At 38.2% G+C, this 14,265-nt stretch overlaps 1 protein-coding gene across 3 annotated transcripts in view; it reads left to right on the plus strand.

Moving 5' to 3' along the window:
• The window catches only part of XRN1 (5'-3' exoribonuclease 1), a 108,930-nt gene that overhangs the window by 82,970 nt on the left and 11,695 nt on the right, over positions 1-14,265 (plus strand). For 2 of the 3 annotated variants that reach the window (XM_049867765.1, XM_049867766.1), the window contains exons 34-39: positions 1,310-1,371; positions 3,285-3,407; positions 3,855-4,014; positions 6,756-6,937; positions 8,824-8,937; positions 9,031-9,133. In XM_049867765.1, the coding sequence (XP_049723722.1) occupies positions 1,310-1,371; positions 3,285-3,407; positions 3,855-4,014; positions 6,756-6,937; positions 8,824-8,937; positions 9,031-9,133 (744 nt within the window). Of the gene's footprint in view, positions 1-1,309; positions 1,372-3,042; positions 3,154-3,284; positions 3,408-3,854; positions 4,015-6,755; positions 6,938-8,823; positions 8,938-9,030; positions 9,134-14,265 lie in introns of all 3 variants that reach the window. The other variant, XM_049867770.1, reaches the window with a different exon arrangement.

Genomic DNA, 14,265 nt, shown 5'->3' on the forward strand with positions numbered 1-14,265 from the left:
AACAGGGTGTTCAAGAAGGCCTCTCTAAGGAGGTAACATTTGAGCAGAGACCTGAATAAAGCAGAGGTGTGTTATGCAAAGCTAGCTGAAGCACTTTCCACCAGAGGAAATAATCAAATACTGGGCCCCGAGTCCCATTTATTGTGTTTTATATATGTGTTAGGTTATGTATTTGCATATTACATGTAATATAAGGATCATCTTTAAAAATATTTTGTGAAAAACTATATTCAAAAATATTTTATGGTTCAGTTTGCTAAGTGCTTAGACTAATTTTTTAATACCATTGTCTATATGTTATTTTTGTTTCTTTTATATTTTGAATTACAGACTAATGTTCCTATAAATCTAATAAATATCGCTTAAAGATTTTATATTTCATTGAGATACCTTGTGATTTTCTTCAATTTAAGCCATTATATGGGATTCCAATTAGTGTTCTTGTGTGAGTCTTAGAACAAAAGTTTAATGTTGATGCATGTCAGTTTGCTTTTTCCTTTCTTAAAATACTTTAAAAGATTACTTTCCTCCCTTTGCATTCTTTCCTTTCCCTTCTATCCCCTCTCCTTCCTCTTTCTTTTCCCGTTTTTGTTCCCTCTGTATTCTCTCTTGTCCTCATTTTCCCTTCCTTCCCTCCTCTCTCCTATTTCCTTCCTCCCACACATATCCACCCCCTCTTCATTTGCTAAATAATATGGATTATCTCCACAATCTCTGTCAAAATCATCCTTTCCATTTCTCCTACCATCCCCCAATTCCTTCCTTCTCTTTCTTTCTTCCTATCCTATAGGGCATTGCCATAATTTAATCTTCCTAAATCACAGCTTAAAACCTGTCTGTGATTGGCAGGCCACTGTATACCAGTTTAAATCCATAGTCTTCAATACCTTGGAGATCATGGCTCCAGCCTGCTTCCCTAGTGCCATTTACATCCGTTATGCTCCTTAACCTTGAGGTAAACTGACCTGTGCTTGTTTAGAGGTGCATAAACACATTCCTTGCTTTCTGCTTCCATTCCTTTTCTCCCATCATTCCTTTTGCCTAAAATACTTAGCCTTCTATTCTGCCCTTTGAAAACCTCCCATCCTTCAAGGCCCAATTCAGATGCCACCTTTCCTTTTCTCTTATTGTTATCTGTGGATATCTCTTCTCCAGCTCACCTAGGTTATAAATTCTTCACGATCACTTTTTATGTTTTCTTGGAATTTTCTGAATTTTTAACACAGTACCTTGCTGTAGTATTTGCTAAATTTATTTGGTATGCAGCAAGCTCTTTCATTTACCAGAATTTCTATTATCTTGTCTCTAGTTAAAGAAGAATGTAAGAATCCTAAAAATGAGTGTCGATCACAAAAAATGTCAAATAAGCAGGTAAGCTTTCTTTTTTTTTTTTTAATTGTAAAATATATATAACACAACATTTGCCAATTCTACATTGTAGGCAAGTTTTCTTAACATCATAGTTCTAGTTTTTTTTTTATGTAATTAGTTATTCTGTGGCATCTAACTGAACTTTGCAACTCTTTCAAGCAAATCTCTAAGATGCATGACATGAAGATTGCTGAATGCAGGCTGAAAGCCACATGGGTGGGAGATTACACAGCTGGAGTTCAGGATTTAGAACAAGAAACCTCTGGCTTTAAATCCTGTTTCTGCCATTTAATAATTGGCCTTGAGAAACTCATTTTGTCTCTCACAGCCTCAGTTGCCTCATCTTTAAAATGGAAGGAAAGTAGGCTATCTGTATCAGTTGTTGTTGCTGCTTGCCACCGAGTCAAATCCAGTTGATAGCAACCCCATGTGACATTTTAGAACTACCCCATAGGATTTCTTGGCTGTTGTCTTTACGGAAGCAAATCACCAGGTCTTCCAGGTCTTTTTCCTGCAGAGCAGCTTGGTGGGTTAAAACCACCAACCTTTTGGTTCATAGCCAAGGGCTTAACTGTTGAACCACCAGGGCTCCTTTATATCTCTACAGATATATGTGTGTATAAATGTGTGTGTGTGTTTATCTGTAATAAAAAACCGTTGCCCATTGAGTGGATTCTGACTCATAGCCACCCTATAGGACAGAGTAGAACTGCCCCATAGGGTTTCCAAGCAGTGGCTGGTGGACTCCAACTGCCAGCCTTTTGGTTAGCAGCTGACCTCCAGATATATGAAAATATATGTTTGTATATACTATGAAAGTATACAGAACAACATAGCAAACTTAACAGGGTTAATTGTTAATTCTGGGGAGTTAGATTATCGTGGGGAATGCCAAGATCATTTATGCTTCATTTTATATAGTCTCTACTGTTTGATATATATAATATATATCATATATATATGTTTGATATATAATATATAAAAGATTAACAAATTTTTAATCTAATAATATTCATCAACCTGTGCACTTAAAATGTGTGTGCTTTTCCATATGCATATTATAATTTAAAAATTAGCTCTCTTGTAGTAATACATTAGATAATTTATAAAAGGTTCCTCAGCAAATATTTGGCACATGGTAGGTAAGTACACATGCATATAAGGCACGTGGTAGGAAATGGAACCCAGTAATTTTAGATACCAGTGAATGGTGATTGAATCGTGTGGCTTTTAAGGCCTTCAGAAACTTGTATGCTGTAATTGTCTTTCCTTCTAGAGAAAGGATTCGTAAGCTTTTTTTTGCAATAGGCTGGCTTCTCTGGCAGTCTGGGGAAGCCTGTGGATCTTTCTCAGAATAAAATACCTAAGATTTGAAAGAAAACTGATTATTTTGAAATACAACTAAAAATCAGTGCTAATGCTAATACTACTGTGGTTTATTGCCTACATTCATAATTGAAGAAGATGCCAAATTTCATTTAGAGGTTAATGAAGATAAAGGTGTAATTTTTTTCCCGTGCAAGTTTACAGGCTCCCTTTTTTTCTTATTATATATGTGGGAAAATAGCACTTCAAAAACTTTGCAGAAATTTATTTAGAACACTGTTTAGTAAATATAAATTTTGTTTAGAAAATAAAAAAAGGGGGGGCTCATTCTTAACTTTTTTATAGACTTTTGGAGGGCCTGCCAAATATAATATTAAGCTATTAAAGAAAAATGAAAGTCCAGAAGTCTTAGAAACCCACAAAGTTGTGACTGGTTATCCAAATCCTATTGATAAGGTAAAAGATCATTTATTCAGTTTCTCTTCCCAAACTTGAACACATGGGAAGATTATTGAGTGGAATAGAATGACTATTTTTGTACATAAAACTCTTACACTTTCATCTTTATGCACAAAATATTCTTTTAGCCCAGCCCTGGAATCGAGAACTTTTTAGCATCCTTGAATATCTCCAATGAAAAGGAAGTACAGTCACCTCACCACAAGGAGTCTCCAAGTGAAGAACACTTGTCACCACAGTCGTTTGCCATGGTTGGTATCTTGCAAGAGCTATTGTACTATGGTCGTTTTGCTATGTTGGTTGTGCACGCGTACTCCACGGAGCTGTTAAAACCCTCTTCCTTCACACAGGCTCTGTGTTGCATCATTATTGTCAACCTGTGAAGAAAACCAGGCTGCCCTGGGCACTTTAGCCATCTTTTTCTTTAGACCATAGCTCCCCTGCTTTTCAAACATCGCTGCTAGACAGTTGGGTCAAAAGTTAAGCAGAAGGTTAAGCATTTTTTCTATGCCAGAAAATGGGTGTTTTTTCTTTTCCAACTCTTGACTGTTGCTTCTCCGTATTCTCTATTTGAATGTAGTTAACATCTTAATTTTTAACAATAGGATTCTTCAAAAGAAGGGCCAATAAGCTGTATAAATCTAATGTTAACTTTCCTCCTCCTACCACTGTCTCCATCCCAATCATTCTCCAAAAAGAAGGGAACACGGATGCTTAAAGAAATGCTAAAAATTGATGGCTCTGACACTGTGGACCATAAGAATGAAATGAAACAGTTTGGTAATGAAGTCAGTGTTTCTTCTAATAGAAGAGAGGAATATGGATATTCCTCACAGCCTAAGCAAAATAAGAAATTAGGTAAGTAAACTAAGTACCATAACTAATGACAATATCACTTCCAAAATCCAGTTCATTTAGTTCTTTTTATCATGTGTGTCCTAGTCACCTAGTGCTGCTATAACAGAAATACCACGAGTGAGTGGTTTTAACAAAGAGAAGTTTATTCTCGTAGTCCAGTAGACTGGAAGTCCAAATTCAGGGCGCCAGCTCCAGGGGAAAGCTTTCTTTCTCTGTCAGCTCTGGAAGAAGGTCTTTGTCATCCATCTTCCCTTGGCCTAGGAGCATCTCAGCACAGGAACCTCAGGTCCAATGGACTCGCTATGCTCCCAGCACGGCTTCTTAGTGGTATGAGGTTCCCAGCTCTCTGCTTGCTTCCCTTTCCTTTTATCTCTTGAGAGATAAAAGGTGGTGCAGGCTACACCCCAGGGAAACTCCCTTTACATTGGATCGAGGTTATGACCTGGTAAAGGTGTTGGCAATCCCACCCTAATCCTTTTAGCTTAAAATTACAATCACAAAATGGAGGACCACCACAGAATACTGGGAATCATGGCCTAACCAAGTTGATATACACATTTTTGGGGGGACAAAATTCAATCCATGACAATGTACTTTTAAGAAAGAAAACTTATTTAAATTTTAAAGGAGTATCATTTTTATACTTGTGTCAGTTATGTACTAATATAAATATGTAACCAATAGGACCATAATCCCTAAAATGTCTTCTTATGATTACTTAACTTGTATTAGTCCGATTATGCATTCCTTAGATACCCAAACCTGGTATCTACACCTGGAAAGATTTGCACATTCTAGTTCTTTTTTTCTTGGTGGTTTAAAAATAACTATATAACTTAAATATGTTAACTTTTCTGAAATTCATTTTTCCTGTTTAAAAATGAGAATAATAACATTGGAAATGACTGTTTTGACCATTAAATAACATGTATAAAGCAATTAGCACTGTATCTGGTGCACATAGTTGTTAGTTGCCATCAAGTTGATTTTTCAAATCATAGCAACCCCGTGTGACAGAGTAGAACTTCCCCATTAGGGTTTTCTAGACTAATCTATGGGAGGAAACCCTCGTGGCATAGTGGTTAAGAGCTACTGCTGCTAACCAAAAAGGGCAGCAGTTCGAATCCCCCAGGTGCTCCTTTGAAACCCTATGGGGCAGCTCTGCTCTGTCCTATGGGGTCACTATGAGTTGGAATCAACTTGAGGGCAGTGGGTTTGGTGGTTTTTTTTTTTTTTTTTTTTTAATCTACTGGAGCAGATCACCAGATCTTTTCTGTCACGGAGCCACTAGGTGAGTTCAAATTCCCAACCTTTCAGTTAGCAGCCAAGAGATTAACTGTTGCACCACCAGGGTTCCTTCTGGCACATAGTAGGTATTGATAACTGGTATCAGTATTATGTCTAAATAACCAACATGAAGGCTGTAAATAAATAATAGGAAGCAGACATTGAAAAATGGGCAATTACCCGTGAAGGCTGTAGCGCAGCTGTTGAAATCCGGTAAATGTCCATCACTGCCTCTGTCTCCACCGTAGTTTAGTGTTCTGTCTGTGTAATTATCTGCCAAAGCCTTCCCAGGGAGAATGACTAATACGAAAGTGACAGGGGATAGAAGTTTCTCAGGGAAATAAAAAATGTTTTAGAATAAGCAGACCTGAGATTATTAAGCATCAAAGTCCAGAACAAAATCAGAGCCAAGTCCCATTTATACTCCGGTGAGTAATAGGGTAAATAGTTAAAAATTGCACTAAATTGTTAAAACCAAAAATCAAACCCATTGCCATTGAGTCGATTCTGACTCACAGCAACCCTGTTGGTATAGTGGTTAGGTGCTACAGCTATTAACCAAAATGTTGGCAGTTTGAACCCACCAGGCACTCCTTGGAAACTCTGTGAGGCAGTTCTACTCTGTCCTATACGGTTGCTATGAGTCATTAACTGTTAGGAAGCTAATTATTTATCATAGTGATAGAATTGCTCCTAAAATAGAGCAAAATAAATGTTCTAAACAAAATTGGATAAAAATAGTTCCCCCATCAATGACAAGTAATTTTTACTTTTATTTCAGTTTTGTATAGTAAGAAAGCTTATAGACTTGGAGTAAAGAGCCCTGAGTCTAGTCCACATCATAGAAGTTACAGGCTCTGTGATTCTGGGCAAGCCACTTCTTTTTAAGTCTGTAATAGTAAAGGTTTTGGATTAATTTTTCACAGAGGTACATTCTTGTCCCATTAGTGGTTTGTGGATCATAAAGAATGTGTAATTTCAAAATGTTTAATCCTCTTCTATATAAAAGTACTTAAAAAACTTAATTTCAGAAAAACTTTTAAGAAGCATCATTTTGGAGCATCCAAAAAATTTGTCCATGTGTCTTGGAATGTAAGGTGAGATTATGAGAAGTAAAGCTGAATCTGAAGTCTCAAAACTTAAGAATTAATTACAAATCGACTCAAGAAAGCCCTATTTACTTGTTCACATTTTGCTATAACAGCACCATATAGTCATCTAAGGTGTTAGTTTTTGACAGTCAACTACATATTTTAAAATCTTATGCAATTTATAATCACCTGAAAATTTTTATTATAGTCAGTAATTTTAGGCAGTAACTGAATAGTTCTCGTATTTGCTTCATGGAGATTAATTTTTTCACATTTTAACGATTTTCTGCTTGCTCTCATATAAAACCTGGCAATAATAGTATGAGATGTCATTTCATTAATATAGATATTTCTCTTTTGTAGCATCTTACATGAACAAGTCTCACAGTGCTAATGAGTACCATAACGTTCAGTCTATGGACAATATGTGTTGGCCCACCCCCAGCCAGATGCCTCCTGTGTCCACACCAGTAACTGAACTTTCTCGAATTTGTTCACTTGTTGGAATGCCACAACCAGATTTCTCCTTTCTTAGAACACCACAGGTATGTTACACTACTGTCCCATTCACATAATTTCTTTAATGCTGAGCTTAAATAAATTGATGAAAAATCTTCGACTAAAAAAAAAAAAAATGGGGCTGGGGTTGGTTTTTTGTATTGACTTTATGAACAGCATAAATTATGCTTCTCATTCTGGCTGTTCCATTTATGCATAACCAGAGCCCGCAAAGAGGCTGAGGGCGAGGTCCCTTGGGCAGCAGCAGATCTGCCTGGCAAGGTGCTTCAGACTAATAGAGCTAGGGATCTTGGTCTACAGCAGCAGTTCTCTACATTTTGGTCTCAGAACCACCAAAGAATTTTAAGATTCCCCCATTTTTTTTTTTTTTTAAGATTCTGAAGAATTTTTGTTTTCTTAGGTTAAAAAAAAAAAATTTTTTTTTTTTTTTAGGTTATAATCATCTATATTTACCATATTCGAAATTAAAGTTGAGAATATTTTTAATGTTTATTCATTTTTTATTCAAATAACTCTTTAAAAAAGTAAATGAGAAGAGTAGCATTGTTCTACATTTTTTGTGAATCTTTTCCATTTATGGTTTGATTAAAGAAGCTAGATTCTCATTATCTGCTTCAGTATTCAGTCTCCTGTGATATATTGTTTTGTTGATGTATATGAAGAAAATCTGGCCTCACACAGATAGATAGCTGGAAAAGGAAGGAAATTTTTCATAGCCTTTTTGGCTAATTAGCCGGCTATTTGATATTCTTTGATACTACTTTAAAACTTGCAAAGTAGTGTTTTCTTCAAGGTTCGTTGCAGTGTGCTTTCTGAAACCATATCAGTGAACTTTTTTGTACTCTTTACATTTGTGAGAAAATGAGAGTGAAATAGGCAAATAACATTTTAATATTATTGTGAAAATAATTTTGACCTTAAGGATCCCCTGAAAAGGGCCTCAGGGACCCCCAGACTGTACTGTAACCAGAAAGATTGTTTTATCCTCTTTATATCCAAGTTCTTGGCACATTCTAGCCTAAAACAGAAGGCAGGATTGTACTAATAATATTGCATAGTGCTGGCTACCTTTTTGGTGGGGGGGGGAGGGAGATTATTTTTCAAAAAATCTTTTTGTAAAAGAAAAAGTATTAAAGCAAAATATAAAGAGCTGTAATTTAGATGTGAACATAAAATCAGCCAGAATCTCTGAGTCTTAGATTTTGGAAATCGGTTCATATTAGAAAAATAACTGCTAATTAGTGGATGGTATAAGCAGAGATGAGCAAAGCTTTTTTGTCGTAATGGGCCAGATAGTCAATATTTTAGGTTTTTCAGCCAATATGGTCTCTGTTGCATCTATTCAGCTCTGCTGTTGGAGTGTGAAAGCAACCATAGACAATATGTAAAAAAACGGACATGGCTTTGTTCCAGTAAAACCTGTTTACAAAAACAGGTGGCAGTCCTTACTGCAGCCCTTAGTATAAAGGAAAAAAATTGCTGGTTTTCATTTGCATTAAGATGTTTAACCCTTCAAACAGCTTATGAAAACCAAAACCAAACCCACTGCCACTGAGTCAGTTCCAACCGATAGTGTGACCCTAGAGGACAGAGTAGAACTGCCTTATAGGGCTTCCAAGGAGCAGCTGGTGGATTTGAACTGCCAACCTTTTGGTTTGCAGCTGTAACTCTTAACCACTGTGCCACCAACCAGCTTAGAGAGTATTTTATTTTGTAAACATTGAAAGTTTACAAAATTTTTGCAATTTTGCATGGTGATTCAAAACATAAATTGATAGTCCTTGTTTGAATTCTTGAGTTCTTTTTTATAGAATGTCAAATAAAATTATTCTACTTGTTTACACTAAACTTTGGCAGGGGGTATCAACTTTCTAGACAAATAATTTCATCGGCATTGTATTCTCTCTCTTAGACAATGACAGTTTGCCAGGTAAAATTATCTAATGGTTTACTGGTACATGGACCACAGTGTCACTCTGAAAATGAAGCCAAGGAGAAGGCTGCATTTTTTGCTTTACAACAGTTGGTAAGAACTGTGCATAACTTCTCTTACATTTTTAATTAGTCTGTATAGAATATTTTTGTTGCATTGTCTTATAACTTTTCAATGCTTTCATAGAGCTCGATAGGAGTGAATCTCTCTGTGCCTCCACCAATGTTTCCAAATTATCCTGCTGCTGTACCACCTGGAACCATTCCTCCAGTTTTTCCTCAACCTACTGGTAAGATATTTTGTTTTTCTAAATAGTTGTCATTGAGTTGTCATTTTTAGAAGGTTCTTCTTTAAGAAGCATCTTGAGGCAAGCAAAAATTCATCAAATGTGTAGGAATGTAAGAGCAAATTGTGAGGAGTCGGCCTGAAGCCCAGCCTATAGATTCATCTAGAAACAACATCCCTCTTCTGCGGCCTCCATGTAATGAGACTAGGACAGCTCTTTGTAGTAGGCAGGCCCTTGTTCCCCTAAAAACTGCCAACAGGTGAATTTGAGTTTAAGTTAAACATCAAAAACCAGATACAGGAGGTGGGGGAGGAAGGGAGAAGGTGAGGGAGGCTTTGAAGCTATAGATGTGAAAGAAACTGCCCCTAATGATGAGGGAAGGAATAATGAAAAGGCTTTTAAGCTTATCATATATGTTTCTTATATTCTCGTGTCTTTGTCCTCCTCCTTCAAGCATTATGCCTGAGTTGTCAGGCAGGTAATTCCCTTCTTTCTGTGGCCAGTTAGTGACTTCCTAATGTGCTGGAAGCCACAGTGGAGTGGAAAGGTCACTGTGGAATCGGGACTCTTATTTTTGTCCAGGCTCTTCTTTTGACTGACCTTGAAAAACAGTCATTGAACTTCTTTGTGTCCAGAATCATCTTAAGACTAACATTTTATAATTTTATGATTCTAAATCTTAAGTTAATCACCCAGCCTTTCTTCTGATGGCAGTTGTCTTCTCCATATCGTAATTACTGTCATTTTATAAACCAGTAATTTGTGGGGTGGTTTTTTTTTTTTTTTTTTAGTTTAGAAAACTATTTTTCTCCCCCTCTAGTATCCTTAGGGGATAGTTTGTTACTCCCTACTGTATGGCAGGTTTTACTCCAGGAGCTCTATGTATCTAATCCTTACTACAAATATTAGAAAGGTTAATAATGCTGATTAAACAAGGTAAATTTACAACATGTAGTTGTCCTCTTTTCCAAGTTCCATTAAACTGAATAATAAAGAATTTTAAAAGTGTAAACCTATAAGGGCAAAGATGGCAGAAGTGTCTCTTAGGCCAAGTTCTCTAGAGAAGCAAAACCAGTAAAGTGTATAAATATATATATACAGGGAGATTAAATCAAGGAAATGGATCACGCATTTGTAGAGACTAGAAGGTCCCAAGTCTGTGGGTCAGGCTGGAGGCTTCTCCTGATTCGCATAGTTGCAGGTGCTGGCAAACCCAAGATCGGTAGCTCAGAGTGCAAGGCTCTTGCTCACAGGCTGCAAAGATCAATAAATCCCAAGATTGGCAGACGAGACTGCAGGTAAGCTTCCAGCTCAAGCCCCAAGAACCAGAGGTTGGATGAACAAAAGCCTGCAAGCTTTGCCAGAATGTCCACTTAGATTCGCAGCAGGCCACACACCCAAGGAGATTCCCTTTTGACTGATTGTCTGCTCACAGCAGATCCCATCACGGGGGTGACGACAACATCATACAACTGCCAAACCACTGAAAATCATGGCCCAGCCACGTTGGCACACAATCTTAATCATCACAAGAAGGATCAGCTCATTAAAGATTAAAGAGATTTGTGATGATGTAAAGCAGCTGAAGAAGTAGTAACCAAGTTAGCAGAGCAGGGAAGGCTACAAACTAAAGCACCTGTAGAAGAGTGTACAAATGACCTGATGAGCAGAGTTGCTCCACGCAGTTCCCACAAGATGCAGACCTGGAAGGTATCAGAAGCTATCAGAGAAGGCAAAGACGAAGCATGCACTAAAAAGAGGGATTGGTTGAATGTTCACATGGGGAGTGATAGGGCCACCCCAGTTCTCCCCCACATAGCCAGGCAGTTCCCTCTTCAGGCAAAAGACCGGAGTTGTGTCCTCTGGAGGCATTCCAGATGTGAGGACACCAGGCACAGAGTAAATAATGAATGAGGCTGATTCCTAGATTGTAGCCAGCCATTGTCCTACCCTTGAGATAGGAAATTGGAGGATAATTCTTTTGAGAAGTTCATTGACCTCCAAAGACCTACTGACTTTTGGGGAATGTCCCAACCAAAAGACTGGCTCACCATCCAGTCATCCCAGAGTGAAGCCCTCAGATCATCTAGCCCTGCTCCCTCCTCCTACACACACCACATCTAATCACAGTTTTAGTGAGTCACTCTATTTTATGAATAGATGTAAACTATGAGAGATCACTACACATTTAAGGAGCAACTCTAGAGAGACCAAAACAAAGAGAAATAAAAAGAACATAGAAACAGCGATAATGTAGAAAATAAGAAAACTTCAAAGACAACTATAATTAATAACCTCAGTTAAATAAAATAGTACTGCATGCAAAAAGAACAGAATCTATGAAAACAGAATAACTGAAGAACAAGAATTAAAATTGTTGAGTCATAATTTTAAAATTCAGTAAGTAAAGCCAAGGAAATCTTAGGAAGAAGAACAAGATAAAAGCTGAAAAATAGGAAAGGAGAGAGATTTAGAGCAACAACGTGCAGGTCCAACATGTATCTAATGGCAGTTCCAGAAAAAGAGACCAGAGATAATGGAAAGGAGGAAAGTATCCACAAAATTATATAAAAAAAGTTTCCTGGAACTAAAGAACAGCCGTCTGTCTCTGAAAGGGCCTGCCAAATGATGAGCACAGTGAATGATTTTGACTGCCTTTCATTCAGAATGCCAGTGATGAAGAGCTGGTTCTGAGAGCTCCAGAAAGGGGAGGCGGAGGGAGAAGTACACATAAAAGATCAAGAATGAGGGGAAAAAATCGCACTGTTTAACAGTGGCTGGAAGCTACAGAGCAGTTGAGCATTAAGTAGCTCAAAATACTGAGGCAGAATGATTTTTGTCTTAGACTTCTCTGTATAACCAGACTATGAATCCAGTACAAGGGTAGAATAAAGACATTTTCAGACATACAGGTTTACCTCCAGTGCACCGTTGGGTGGTGCAAAGGTTAATGCACTCAACTGCTAACCAAAAGGTTGGAGGTTCGAGTCCACCCAGAGGCACCTTGAAAGAAAGACTTGGTGATCTAGTTCTGAAAAATCAGCCACTGAAAACTCTATAGAGCACAGTTCTACCCTGACACACACGCGTCATCATGAGTCAGAATCGACTCGACAGCAACCGGATTTTTTTCTGGTGGCACCCTTTCTTAAGAAGCTACTAGATTGTGTGCTCCAGCAAAACAAAGAAGAGTTCAAAAAAAGGAAGCCATGAGACCAAAAACATAAGGGATCTTATGAGATGAATTGAAATCCCAGGATGGCAGCTGCCCAGCAGGTCTAGAAAGTAACTAGAGCCAACTAGAGGGGCAGAGGGAGGTCTTGGCCGGCAAGGTAGGTTATATGATAGATCAGATGCGGTGTTTGGAGAAGTATTAAGAATAGGTACACAGTGCACTTTCAAAAGATAATTACTTATTGGAGTAAAAATGTTTTCAAGACTCTGCGTACCCTCCTTTGATCTGTAGTGACAGTATTAAACGAGCACATGCCATAAACACTGCTTATATCTTTAAACAAATTTTGTGACATACTTAACATATACTTAACAGGAGTGGACAGGTTTATCAATAGTACCTAAAATTGATAAATCGCTAAATAGTAGTCTAAGCAAATTATTGAGCAGTGTGGAAGTAAACACCTAAAACAATTGAACTCTGGGTATAACAGGTAACTGCTATTTCATGTTGAAAACATGCATGTAGTTGTATTATTAAAATTTTTTAACTTGTGTAAGGTCATAAATAAGTAGCAGAATTGGCATTTAAAACCCATCTATCTGATTCTCAAGCCCTTGCTTTTGTTACTTTGCTACACCGGCATGCCCTTGACAATATAAACAATGTCTTAATCATATAATTTTTTTTTTATTAACTTTTATTGAGCTTCAAGTGAACGTTTACAAATCAAGTCAGTCTGTCACATATAAGTTTACATACATCTTACGCCGTACTCCCACTTGCTCTCCCCCTAATGAGTCAGCCCTTCCAGTCTCTCCTTTCGTGACAATTTTGCCAGCTTCCCACTCTCTCTATCCTCCCATCCCCCCTCCAGACAGGAGATGCCAACACAATCTCAAGTGTCCACCTGATATAATTAGCTCACTCTTCATCAGCATCTCTCTGCCACCCACTGTCCGTCCCTTTCATGTCTGATGAGTTGTCTTCGGGGATGGTTCCTGTCCTGTGCCAACAGAAGGTCTGGGGACCATGGCCACCGGGATTCCTCTAGTCTCGGTCAGACCATTAAGTATGGTCTTTTTATGAGAATTTGGGGTCTGCATCCCACTGATCTCCTGCTCCCTCAGGGGTTCTCTGTTGTGCTCCCCGTCAGGGCAGTCATCAGTTGTGGCCGGGCACCAACTAGTTCTTCTGGTCTCAGGATGATGTAGGTCTCTGGTTCATGTGGCCCTTTCTGTCTCTTGGGCTCTTAGTTGTCGTGTGACCTTGGTCTTCTTCATTCTCCTTTGCTCCAGGTGGGTTGAGACCAATTGATGCGTCTTAGATGGCCGCTTGTTAGCATTTAAGGCCCCAGACGCCACATTTCAAAGTGGGATGCAGAATGTTTTCGTAATGGAATTTATTTTGCCAATTGACTTAGAAGTCCCCTTAAACCATGGTCCCCAAACCCCCGCCCTTGCTCCGCTGACCTTTGAAGCATTCATTTTATCCCGGAAACTTCTTTGCTTTTGGTCCAGTCCAATTGAGCTGACCTTCCATGTACTGAGTGTTGTCCTTCCCTTCACCTAAAGCAGTTCTTATCTACTAATTAATCAATAAAAAACCCTCTCCCTCCCTCCCTCCCTCCCCTCCTTGTAACCACAAAAGTATGTGTTCTTCTCAGTTTATACTATTTCTCAAGATCTTATAATAGTGGTCTTATACAATATTTGTCCTTTTGCCTCTGACTAATTTCGCTCAGCATAATGCCTTCCAGGTTCCTCCATGTTATGAAATGTTTCACAGATTCGTCACTGTTCTTTATCGATGCGTAGTATTCCATTGTGTGAATATACCACAATTTATTTACCCATTCATCCATTGATGGACACCTTGGTTGCTTCCAGCTTTTTGCTATTGTAAACAGAGCTGCAATAAACATGGGTGTGCATATATCTGTTTGTGTGAAGGCTCTTGT

The sequence above is a fragment of the Elephas maximus genome, chromosome 23 (assembly GCF_024166365.1).
Source record: "Elephas maximus indicus isolate mEleMax1 chromosome 23, mEleMax1 primary haplotype, whole genome shotgun sequence".
Taxonomy (NCBI): domain Eukaryota; kingdom Metazoa; phylum Chordata; class Mammalia; order Proboscidea; family Elephantidae; genus Elephas; species Elephas maximus.